General features: G+C 37.5%; 1 protein-coding gene across 40 annotated transcripts in view; it reads left to right on the top strand.

Moving 5' to 3' along the window:
• Window positions 1–13,478, top strand: part of LOC121873420 (longitudinals lacking protein-like) — a 115,657-nt gene that overhangs the window by 14,223 nt on the left and 87,956 nt on the right. For 36 of the 40 annotated variants that reach the window (XR_006090237.1, XM_042376988.1, XM_042376980.1 and 33 more), the window contains exon 4: window positions 4,111–4,200. Coding sequence is in view for 39 of the 40 variants with exons in the window: in XM_042376988.1 (XP_042232922.1) it covers window positions 4,111–4,200 (90 nt within the window). In the remaining variant the exon portion in view is untranslated. Of the gene's footprint in view, window positions 1–4,110; window positions 4,201–7,602; window positions 8,371–8,399; window positions 8,652–9,297; window positions 10,908–13,478 lie in introns of those variants that run through there. The other 4 variants (XM_042376998.1, XM_042376979.1, XM_042376993.1 and 1 more) reach the window with 4 other exon arrangements.

The raw sequence follows: 13,478 nt of genomic DNA, 5'->3' as shown, positions 1-13,478 counted from the left end.
TTACAGTGGCAGCTTCGCCTATATTACCCTCCAGGTTGCCATTATTTTGGCACTTAGTGGTGATTGTCCAGTTGCATTCAATGTAGTGGGTGTGGAGTACTTTATTGACTCAGCATGGTGAATATATGAATGTTTATAATGAATTGCTTATTTATATTGATTATATAAGGGCATTTTATATAGGTTTTAGTGGGAAGTGGTCTCAATGGGTACTGTAGCTACCATGTAATGAATGTGTTTGCATCATAGGGGTTTCATAGTTGTCCAAGGGCATTTTGGCAAAATAACTTTATTTAACTGAATCTATAAACTTTTTCATAAGTGATGGAAGGTAGTTAGTAAAGTATTGTATATGAGAAACACCAACCATACTGTACACCACCTCTGGAGGCCATTTAGCCTGTGGAGCTGTAAGTGTGTTGACCTTTATATTATATGGGGAGGATCATTATATCTGGAGAAAGACAAAAAAAATTGGCATCACACTTTGCCTCTTAGCATTGGCATTAAGGAATTAACTGGTAAACTATATTTTAAGAAGTGTCCATTGGTGGCAGGTTTGTGAACTTCTCTAGAGAGGGGGGTGTTAGTTGTACATAATTTCAACAACACTTGAACTTTGTAATTTTCTTATATAAAACTCACACTGGAACTTATGGATGGGAGAGTAAAGGGGTCACCTGAAGATTAACCACCCCACTTTATTTTACTCCCAAAATTAATCGGCATAATCTAATCCCCAAAAGGGGGAGGGGATGGTGGAAAATGCTTAGGTGGGTAAATCATAGTATTTTGATTGGTGTGATATGGTAGCAAAATTAATTTCTCAGAACAAGAAGATATTGGGAGGGAAGGGGAAACTATGATCAAATTTAAGGCCTTTTACAATCTAGGAGAAAGCTTTAGAAAAGGAAAGGGTTTGTTGCAATAAGTGAACAGATAGATATGTATAAAATACTGTTGCTCTGTTCTCCTGAAGTACTGCTAGTAATGGTGATGAGTGAGTTTATTATTATGTCTTGGTTCTGTAATGCTATTTAGGTTCTGTTTTATGAATTGGAGAGTTTGTGGACTAAAAGATTTGGTCTATTCATGATGGCAAAATAGGTTGTCACAGAACAACCTTTATTTGCTTTGTAATCAATACCAATTCATATAAGGAGACAGTTAAGGAATTTTTGGGGTATATTTGGGTGGAGAAAGTTGGATGAAATATGTTCTAGTGTTGCAATGGAATGAGTAATCTTTTGGATAGAGGGGAGCTACCGAGGCAGTAAATGGATTCTGATATATAGCAAGTTGTGTTAAGGTTGGGGATTTAGAGAGAATTGCACATATTACAAGGAGAACTGGAGCTGATTTGTTAGTCTTGGTAGGTGGGGAAAACGTGTCGGAAAATTTTCCAAAAGTACATGAAAGTTGAGAGACAATACTACATTATTCATTTTTGTGAGGAATTGAAAAGTTATTAGGTAATGAATAGTTATATCACAGCCGGTCTGCCAGAGATTAATATGGCCCACCTCTAAATGTTTTTAGCCTGTCTTTAAACCAATCCTTCTTGGTCAAATGTGTTGACAGTGCAATAATGAAATTCTAGTCAGTTTTTGGTGATGAAAGATAGGTATTTGAAGAGATAATATTGATGTGATGGTTAGAGAGAAGAACAGGACTGTCAGGAAGAGATGGAGTGATGACGTGAGATAGTGACACGGTAAAGTCGGGGAAATGGTAATAGACTGCAACATATTAAAGGTTGAAGCGATGAAATGTTTGCCTTCATGTTTTGAGTGAGCAGGACTACATGGTGTTTCCCAGGTGTACAAGAGAGAGATTATTGTACAATTTGTCCTCTTCCGTGAATGCTTGTGATTTAATTTTTGTTTCCTTTAGTTATGTGGAAAGGGAAATTTGTACATTTGTAGTTTTTTTCTTGAGTTCAGGTTTAGGGTGTGATCTAAGAGTGTTACTGGCATTATCGTATTGGCTCGGTACACACGTAGACTGTTCAGACGTGTTTTCTACCCACTGAATGCAAATACAGTATACCCTGTACTGTGTTTTGTGAGACCTACAGTAGGTGCCTGTGGAGTTACAAAGGATACCCTCAATTTTATTATTTGAATATCAAATTTAAGCAATGGCTGTACCAGTAATTAGTGTACAGTAATTGGGTAATGACTGGTATCTAATGAAGAGTTTGAAAGGATATCTTAAAAGGTTTTTAATTTGTGGCAACACCAGGACTTGGTGACTAATGTTTCCTTGTTAGAATGATGTTCCTTCACATGTCTTTTATATAAGCATTTGCACACACACACGTATAGTGGTATTTACAGTATACATTTGTTTTTGCTTTTCCACATTAACATGATTAGGAGTTCAAAACATTACCTCTTGGTATTAATAATATTAATGGTATTGTTAGATTACTGTATTGATAAAGGCTGTTTAACCCAGAAATACTGTCATAATTAGTGTACTGCAGTACATTTGTAAGCTTTTAATAGCCTTATAAAGGAATGGATTCGTGCTGGAAACCTATTTGGGTTTAATGTCTTCTTTTAACTTTTGTTCCTGCTTGAATGAAATTTTTTTTTAAATAGAAAAATTTCAATTTAGTTAATACAGTACTTGTATTAACTAACCTTCTGACTGGTCTCAAGAGTCTCGCTGATTATGATATGATCTTTATTATTTAAAAAGAAAGGGAAAGACGATGAACTTGAGACAACTTTCTGTATAAGACAAAAGGTACCGAGGTGCTTGTGACCTGGGTAAGTAAATCTTTGTGATAGATCACAATTGTACTGTATTGCTCCCACCCGGTGAGTATTCACCCAAGACTTTGGTAGGTAGTGCCTAAATATCATTGACAACAGTGTCTGTGAAGGTTACAGAGCCTTATCCTGAAGGTCCTCCTTTGTTTGTCAGTGTAGTGTTGACTGGCAGAGTCTGAAGACACTGAACTAATTGAATTGGCACTGTGTTAGCCTAAAGATGTATTTACTGTAAGGGGAGGTAGTTAGTACTGTACTGGATCCTTCTGGAGAATCATAGAAAAAATTAACAGATTGATAGCTTGGTTAAGTCTTTTTTCCCAGACTTATGGTTTGTCTTGATTTCTCGGTTTGTTGTCTATTGTATAGACCTGGCACAGGGTCCGGAAATGGCATCTGTCATTGGCTTGTGGACAAGAGAGATTTTGATTCTAATCTCAAGTCTGACATTAACATATACTGTACTTGAACTTCTAGAATGAATTCAGAAACCAATATTTTCTCATTCTGTTTTAGACTTATTTTCCCTTGCTGGAGTGTTTCTAAATTTGTGAATACTGTATTGTACTGTATGTGGATGACGCTCAGGATCATCTTGGAGAAATTTTTTAATCATTGTTCTCAGTCATTGGGGTATTGGGTCCATTTTGTTCTCCGGGGCTGCTGTGTGTATGTGAATGTGATAACAGAAATACGTACTGTAGATAGCAATGGATTAAAAAATGAATAAATAAAAAAAATCCCTTCCCCCCACCCTTTCCATATTCCTTAACATTCTTTTGACAATTCCATTAAGAACAAGTGCAGAAAGTTGTTCATAATTGTTTTAATAAGCGACTATTATGATTAGTTATAGAAAAAGAAACACAGTCTTTAGATCTTTTAATCCCTATACCTGTGCTTCTTCCACCTTTTGATGTAAACCTTTCTGTTTTGGTGGGGTGATTGTCTCAAACAAGTGGTAAAAAATATATATCCTATAAACTGCTTATTTCTGGTACCCTTTACAACAGTTACGTTACTACGGAACCAAAGGCGGGAAGAGCTTCAATAGTAATCATTTTTTTTTTTTTTTACTTTATTAATCTTTATAAAAAAGAACATAGGTAGTGTTTGTATCCAGTTCCTTAGCTTATTTTCCTGCTGTAGTGTATCCTCACTAGCCTGTTAGGGTATACCAATCATTTATCAATTGTAAATACAGTATAAATATAGGCACCACCACCCCTGCCCTCAAGAAAGCTTCATAATGGAGTTAATTTGACATTTATGATGCAAGGTACAGTATTATTGGAACAGATAGTGTGATGTGTGTGTTTATGATTTGCAGGCTCCTCCAGTATTAAGCTGGGGAGATGAGGGGGAAGCTGGTTTCCCCCACAACCTCTTTGGTGGAGATGATCCAGCAGCTCAACAAGCGGTGAGTGTTATGGTTGTTTTTAACCTTTTGGGGTGGGATCATGTTGCCACGTTGTGTCCTTGAGCTTTCATAGATAGGTGATACGCGAAGATTAAATTCATATTCGTAAAAGAAAAAACTAAATTTTTCGGGAGTTGCCCTAAGTAATGATATTAATTTTTTATTGTTATTTATAAAGAATCACAGTGCCTTTTTATGATTAAATTAAAGTTTAAAGATGATTAACTCTGACTCCACTTGGGTTTCCATTTTTCTAGTTGTGCTTCGTAGACACACCAGAGAGAACTACAAAAAAAATGGCACTATAGAAACTGAACATTCTCACTAAAGAAATCAAGTCATGTTAAAAAAAATTGCTTGAAATATTAATGCTAAGAAGCTAGCCTATCATTTGGGGCTTTTGATACACACACATTGTGTACCGAATTAGATAATAATTTGTGTAAATGAAGAGAGAACAGATTCATTTGATGGGGAGATACTACTGTATTCATGTTAAGTTTAGTAATCATTGACTTATGTTACTGCCCCAATAATTTGATTGGTTTGTCACTTGAAAATACATGATAAAGAATGATCCTGGTTTACTATGGTCATCAAACTGTGTAACATGGCAGTGACGTAAAAAAATTTAGTGTCGCTTAATCGTACAAATTATAGTTCTCATTCATGTAACTTTGTTCGTGTTAAATTCAAATTTATTACGTACACCAAGTGGGCTGGTGCTTGATAATAGTAACATTTTACCAGTATTTGACCTGTGAAGAATATTAAACTACGTACGGTATTATTCAGTCCTCACGTAATGTTATTGAGTGTTATAAATGTTCATAGTGTGAGCATATAATACAGGAAAAGCTCCTTCATGTGGATGGTAGGCCATGATCCCATACCAAAGGGTATTGTTCTTGATTCAACCTTACAGCAGTTGCAGTTATTAGTTCATAAGTCACATTAGCTAACCAAGTTACCTTTTCCTTAATACAAAATAACTTGTACAGGCATGATTGATATTGCTACTTACAATAAACAATTGTATGCATATATATATATTGGCTGACAAAGGCACTGGGGAGCTTTGTATTGCAAGATTAAAGTATGACATGAGTTGATGTCAGTACTGTACAGTATTGCATCACAACTACAGTCCAGGCTATCTGACTTCTGGATCAAGACTGACTCAGTAGCCAGTCATTATTTCATACTGTACTTCATGGTTGTAAGGAGACAATGGATACAGTACTTTGCAGTAAATATCCAAGAGTCATTTGAGAGTTAAGATGTAGCATTTTTTGATGGGAGATGATAAATAAGTTTCAGTTTTGAATTGGAATAATTTTACATGTTAATTTGAATATGCCTTTAAGATATCTTGTGGGCCCAAAACATTGGAGACTTGGATTTTGAAGTTGTAGGGGAGGAAGTCGAGTCTTACCTGCCATACTTTTTTTCCATTTTTATACTAAAGTGTCCTGTTGTATAAAGGTTAAGGTAACTGATGACTGTTGGTAAAGTACATCTTTTAACTTCATTGTTGGAATCACAAGAGTTGTATTTAAGTACAGTAAATCATAGCCACTACTGGGAATTTTTTATTTCAGTAGTACAGTACTTTTGGATTTCTAGAAAATAGACATTGTTAAAAAGTATTGTCCTCTCTTTCTTTCCTTCTCCTATTTTCCTCCTTTCTTCATTCTTCCTCCCCCCTCCTTTTTTTGTCTTTTTCTGTTTTTTCATCATATTCTGCTTATATTCAGCATTCTTAATTTCTTCCAATTCATTATTCTTCTCTCCCTTCTTAGTCTGTTCTTTGTTCTCTCTCTCGTCTTCCTTATTTTCTCTCATCTCCCGTGAGTAGTACAGTACATACAACCATAAGAGGTATATAGTGTATACATTTCAGTCTCATTTTCTTAATTTTTGTGATGCAGCTGCTATAAGGTTCTGTAATATGTGATGCAAGGAAACAGATCTCAGACTTTGTGAACACACAATTTTCACTTTTGCAAGTTAAATAAACAGAGGATTGAAAAAAAAACTTTGCTATGTTAATTTTATTTCTATGCAGGTGTCAAAATCTGAGGTCTGTTTTCTTTGTAAAATTTGATTTAACAAGGGTAATGTTAATGACTACATCGTATGGTAATTTTTAATGCAGGCATTAAACTGTTGAATTTTTCATGAGTAAATGTCTATTTTTGTTAATGAATTGGTGGTTTAAATTTGTAGTCATTTACATATTCCTGTATGCCTGCCTGGCTACAGCCACTGTATTTCATGCAAGAGCTCTGGAGGGAAATTATTCTTTTAATTGGCACGGAACTGAACTGGATTACAGTACGTGCAGTATTGTAAATTTTTAATTTGACTGGAAACAAATTTCACTCAAGTAATTGAGACCTTTGCATAAAGAGAAATGCAGTGGCTGGAGCATTTGTGTTTGTCCTAACCTACTTCCAAGGCATGTGATAGAACTCAACAAATAAATACCTGATTTGAAAATATGAGGTTAATGCTCCACTCTCCCTGCCGGAGCGCTAACAAGCCACTATGATGTGCCTTGGACTCCTCTAGCTCTCTTTATTTTCCATGTGCATATCTATGACCGATGAAAAATTTCATCTATATGTAGACAAAAATCCACATATGAGGGATGGTGCCACTTGATAATACTGTATAACTAACTTCAGAAATACTGTTGCATGAATATTTTAACCTCATTTCTTTGAAAAAAAAAATTACATTTGTGAAAAAATTTCAAAGCACAGAAGAATATGGGTCAAGTTCTAATGTGCTTTGAAATTTGATAATGGCAATCCATCCACTTAAAAGGAAATTTCAAGTGACCCAGTGTGAATTAGTATCGTGTCTATAGTTGCATAGACAGTACAATAACATTGGTTCTTTTATAAACACAGTAATGTACTGTATATAAATTATGGAACGTAAAATCACTTGAGGAACTGTGTACTGTACATCAGTATACCCTGTTTATACAGAGTGTATGTATGTGTATACTTTATATATTCTGTATAAAGCAAGGCTATACTAAATGTATGATGAAATTTAATCTGGAAAATGCGTTCCCTTATTAATGAATAGATATGGGTTACTTTATGATAATGTTAGCATCTATTAGATGATGTGGAAAGGGGTGTTGTACTTTATGCGTTTATTTTTATTGATTTTTTCCTTTATCGAGGTTTATCTAGTGTGACGACGACTCGTTTTAATATAATTGTTCCTGTACCTATATTATTTTGGTTTTGATAACGGTACTTGGGGTAAGTTTGTTGTTTATCTAAGAACATGGGGAGATAATAACTGAGTGAGAAGTAAACTCGTTGCATTAAGATATGGAGCTCCTTAGGTTTAAGATTGAGATTATATTCCTCGTTGCAGGGTGAGGGTGACCCACTGCATGTGGCCGACTCCCGTTATGCCCTGGGCCATGTCACGTCTTTTCCCGGTGTACAGGTGAAACTGGGGTCACCTTGTAGTGTAGGGGGGCAACTGGGGACCTTAAGTGACACTTTAGAGGCCAAGTTCTGTGGTATGTGTGGCCAGAAGTGCCGATCGAATTCAGAATTGAGGAGACACCTCATGACACACACTGGTGAAAGGCCATATAGGTGCCCTCACTGCCCTTATAGTGCAACACTGAAGACTAATGTGAAGCGACACATGATATGCTTACATAAGTCAGAGTTTCCAGTGATCTGTACATTTAATAGAGTTAACAGTGCTGAAAATTTACCTATGTGAAGGTACTCGTGAAGGAACGTCAAACGAGGCTAATTGCAAAAACTTTGTAGTTTATGGATATTTTTCCTTTTGTGCCATAGAAAGAGTAATTTGATATATATATTATATCTTTGAAAATAAGAAACTTTGAGCTCCTTTAGAAACAAAAGTTTTACATGATAAATATTTCAGAAAGAGGAAAAGGAAACAAATAAACACTTGTATTTCTTAAATAGATACACAGTTGAGAATTTTGGTGTATGTGAACATAATAAAGTATGGCTTTAGTATTTTTGTTTTTTGGCACTTTTGCATTATCAAATTGGAAATTGGGCCAACTAATGTGTATTTACAAATTAGTTTGGGCAATAAAATATCAAGATGTTTATTGTAAATGTTCATAATTGAAAAGAAGGAAGCAGGATGTTGACCTGGGTGTCTTTGGTTCTTTGTAGGGTCGCGGAGGGAGGAAGAGTCGAGCTAGGTGGGGGACGGTGTACCACTGCCCGTTTTGCGGAAAACTCTTCCGCGACAAGACCAAATGGAGCCGCCACTGTCGTGTCCACACAGGAGACAAACCATTTGTGTGTGGCTCCTGTGGCAAGGCCTTCTCCAGAAAGGACAGGTTACATGCACACCTCAGAGATGCTCACCCTCACCTTAGAGATGAAAACAACTTTATAACTGCATAAAGATCTCTTGACAGTGTGAGTTCTGATGAGGCTGGAAATATTAATTAGTTTTCGGGTGACAGATTACATGCCATTGTGAAATCACTTTCACAGTCACACTTGCATATTCACAAGTTGCTATAAAACGCACAGACTTCCGATAAAAAAGATTTATTTGAAATTTTAAAGTTTATTTTTAGATTGTATTTAGAGGAGGTAAGATTGCTAAACCTGCTTTCAACATGACCAAAGTGATCTTTATGATAAAGCTTTGAATGTTGAGGCTCTGCTCTGGTTATATACACTTTGCCCTTGAAACCATGGAAGTAATGTCCATGTTAAAATTGTTATGACTTATGGAAATCAGCCAATGTTTATTGTTCTGTCTTAGCCTCTGGTCTTGTTTTTGCTGTTGTAGGTACTTGTAGACCTGAAAACCTGTTGATTACATTTCCTTTTATGGAAGTTTATATAAAATCTTAAGAATGTATAATCTTAGGGGTTGATGTAGATCATTGAAGGCCTTGATGCATCCCTAGTTTGTAGTATCTTTCGAAATCTCTGGAAGTTCTTTTCTAAACGTACAAGAGGCGAGGCTGCCTCGTAGGTGTAGTCAGTGTAAGACACGGCTTGCCGGATGATGGCCCTAGCCCTGCTTCTGATTGCTGGTGTTTCTTTATAGGACGGCGAGTTGCAGGCCGCAGTGGAGGTGGTGATGGGGGTAGCAGGGGGGGAAGATGAGGACTCGCTTCCCATTCGCAGCCCCCAGTCAAGTCGCTTAGGGGGTTCTGGTGGGACACAATCAAGGTCCCCACAGAAAAACAGAGCACGGCGAGGTACTGCAAATTACACCTGCCCATTCTGTGCCAAACTCTTCCTGGACAAATCGAAGTGGAGTCGGCACATGTATGCTCACACTGGGGAGAAGCCCTTCATGTGCAGTGTTTGTGCACGAAGGTTCTCACGAAAAGACAATCTCCAAACACATATGAAGGATAAGCATAGGATTTTTAAGGTTCAATTTTAAACTTCATGCTGCGACTATTTTTATGCTAGTGTTTCAGGACACTTATCTCGAGAGAGAACTTACAATGCAAGTACCTAGTTATGCATTCCGAATTGAGGATTTGTATCTCAACAAACCTTGACGTCTTTCCCTGCAGAAAAAGCGAGCACGACGGGGCCCAGCTGAATACTCTTGCCCATTCTGTGCCAAGCTCTTCTTTGACAAATGGAAATGGAGTCGGCACATGTTTGCTCACACTGGGGAGAAGCCTTTCATGTGTGCTATTTGTTCACGGAGGTTCTCACGAAAGGATAATCTGCAAGTGCACATGAAGGACAAACATAAAGAGTTGTAAGGTTCAGTTTTAGGAATTCAGTAGAATCATGTTAGCTCTTTAACATGAAAACTCTTGTTGGATATTGGTGACAGGCCTTGTGGATGACAGACTTGTCTTTTTCTGCATTTAGTCCTTCCAAAGAGGATCCACTTGCTTTATTCTTTTCAAGTTGACAATAGACAACTTAAACATAGGAATCGTTTAATTTATATTTTGTAAAGACCATAAGGGTTTTGATGTTCAAGAGAGGTGGTGTTTGGGACAGATCGGTGGTTTTATATGTAAGAGAATTTAATGATTCTAAAAGATGTGTGATAAAGTTTAGCAGATAATGAAGCTAGAATAAGAGGAAGGAAAACTCTGCATTCCTTATAACTAAGAAATTTTTCTTTGTGGATTTAGATCAGTGTAGCAACATATGTGATAAAACCGCACACAACCTGACACCAATTATCTTCATTTACCTATACTTTGTTGTGAGTCAGTATTTAATATAAGCATACTAAGTATTCATATTGTGTAAGAACATATCATACTTCAAAAAATCCAAAAATGTTTGTCACTGATCAATGGATATTTTTAACTGTAAGCAATCCTTTAGTTTAGGGGAATTTAATTCTCCATGCAACTACTTTTTAAGATGTGTATCCATCATTTGAATGGACAAGACATTTATTTAAGCCGGAGGATGGATTGTACTGCTTGTATTCAGCAATTCAAACAATAGATACCATTTGTATTTCACTTAGTTTTCTGCATATTGCATAGACCTTTTTTCCCCAATTTAATTTATGTTGCAGCTGTGAGGATATTAAGTACATTGTTGCTTTGTAGAAATGACTTTCCCGCACTGTCAGTATGTTTTATTGATTTTAGGAGGTACTTTTAGAACTTAATTTAAAGTTTACTTTTATATTTGAAATTTTTTCTAATAAAAGATATAAGCAATTCCCATAGTGTGTCCTATTCCTTCTGTAAGCTAAGCCTAAATATGGTTTGTATTTCCCATAATTCATATAATTTCAATCCAATTTTTTTTATATAATTGACTTCCTGGCTAAACTCTGCCTGCTCTTAGTATCCTTAGTAATCATTACATTTTGTGGAAGCTTGTGAGGTGCAAATGAGACTTCTAGTTACTAGTAAGTTTCCCCGAGCTGTGATGGCAGCTAAGGACACCAGACGAGGGCAGAGCTTAGTATGTCAATTTAATAACTGGTACTGAAGTATTGAGCAAAAGACAGCAGGAACTATTAAGTTGTATGTAGTAAATTATTGCGTGGGCTACACCTTTTTAGTTTGGAATTGAATGAACTTAATTATGTTGAATTTGAGGCTACTGAGGAGTGGATGTGTGGGTGTGTGGTGGAGGCTGTAGGGATGGGTGTGTGGTGGAGGCTGTAGGGATGGGTGTGTGGTGGAGGCTGTAGGGATGGGTGTGTGGTGGAGGCTGTAGGCTGGGATGGGTGTGTGGTGGAGGCTGTAGGGATGGGTGTGTGGTGGAGGCTGTAGGGATGGGTGTGTGGTGGAGGCTGTAAGGATGGGTGTGTGGTGGAGGCTAGGGATGGGTGTGTGTGGTGGAGGCTGTAGGGATGGGTGTGTGGTGGAGGCTGGATGGGTGTGTGGTGGAGGGTGGAGTGGTGGAGGGTGGATGGGTGTGGTGGTGGAGTGGTGGAGGCTAGGGATGGGTGTGTGGTGGAGGCAGGGATGGGTGTGTGGTGGAGGCTGTGGGTGTGTGGTGGAGGCTGTAGGGATGGTGTGTGTGGAGGCTGTGGAGGGGATGGGTGTGTGGTGGAGGGGGATGGGTGTGTGGTGGAGGCTAGGGATGGGTGTGTGGTGGAGGCTGTAGGGATGGGTGTGTGTGGTGGAGGCTAGGGATGGGTGTGTGGTGGAGGCTGTAGGGATGGGTGTGTGTGGTGGAGGCTAGGGATGGGTGTGTGGTGGAGGCTGTAGGGATGGGTGTGTGGTGGAGGCTAGGGATGGGTGTGTGGTGGAGGGTGTGCGGAGTTAATTGTGTAATGGAGGGAATCACCTTTCTTGATGAGAACAACTGGCTGGTTAAATGTCAAGTGCAAGCAGGAGAGTTGGATAAAAGTCACCTCTCCTTGATAGACTTGAGGACCTTGCCTATGTTTGTATTAAAAATTATAACTTAATGGCAAATGTTTCTTGTGCAGTTTGTTGAAATGGCTCTCCTTGTAACCAACTCATAATTGGGGGAGTAATATTCTTTCACTGAAGGATGAGGGGGTCTATGTGTATATTTGTAAGGTAACTGAATTAAAGATAACTACAAGTGCTGGGTAATTTTGAAGGAACAGCAATCTATCAGATGTTTGATCTGTGCTGGAAACTGGATTGTCCATGGAGTCGGTGGCCAGTTGAGTTTATCTTTCCAGGGTTTATGTTGGTTGCATCCATGAACTTTGTGAAGGAAATATCTGGAAGTGCTGCATTATATTCTGTGTGTATCTAATTCCATTCCCTAGAACGTATTATGGTGGGGCAGGTGAATTTATTTCTCACGAGAAATGAGTATTAAGTGGAAAAAATATATATATATTCTCCTTGAATATTCGAATGAAAGTGATCATTGGTAAAATCTTAATCACTTAATTCACTACATTACTGTCGGGTATACTTTTGGTCTGCTGTGTCTCGTCCTCTGTCCTAAGTATAACAATAACATCTACTTATCCAAACTCGTGTTGTTTTGCTTCCTCAACTCGTACCAGCACAATTGCTCGTTAATAAACACTGTTCACCTAAATTCTTTCTATCCAATACATCCTTTAAAATTTACTGCATTCATGTTTCCTTCTGTACACTTTTGTTAGCCATTACATCGGCCTTTAAATTTCTATAACATAAATCATTCAAGGGGTAAGAAGGGCTTTTCTGGTCATGGTATGGGTAGTGCAGGAACTAGGGCGTGTGTTATACGTCAAGATCTGTTAATTCTGATAAGTGAAAAAAAAAATTTATTGCTGCTTGTTTCTGAAAACAGCTTTACAAAGAAAAGATGTAAGACATACTGTAGTGACATTATATGGAGTTTGACCTGGTACAAAATTTAATGACCTTTTAATGAATGGTGTATGATACAGTATACAGTACCAATACTGTATGTGTATGTATAATTATAAACTTTGGGAGAGGTGAAGGGGTTATGTTTGATCCAAAGGCTCCTTCACTTGGTGATAATCCTTCCATCGCTCCATGTGAATTGATGGAGAGGAACATCAGGGGCACAAACACTTAACAAATATATTTAGTATCATATTAGGTGACAGAAGTGCTGGCAAACTGCATGAGAAATTCTTCACTGATCCTTCTGGTTTCCAAGTTGATTCATGAAGGACATATTTTGTTCTTAATCTATTGTCAGACTTATTTTATCATGTTTTTTCCATGGTTGATCTTAGTCCTAAGAACGAATCTAAAGCAACCTGTCAGCTTTAATCTGTGGAGGAAGGGGAGGAAGATTAACCACTACTTTTTAAAAATACTACATATGTGA

Source organism: Homarus americanus, unplaced genomic scaffold (assembly GCF_018991925.1).
Source record: "Homarus americanus isolate GMGI-L3 unplaced genomic scaffold, GMGI_Hamer_2.0 scaffold34739, whole genome shotgun sequence".
NCBI lineage: Eukaryota > Metazoa > Arthropoda > Malacostraca > Decapoda > Nephropidae > Homarus > Homarus americanus.
The sequence above is the reverse complement of the archived record's forward strand: the minus strand, read 5'-3'. Positions and strand labels throughout refer to the sequence as shown.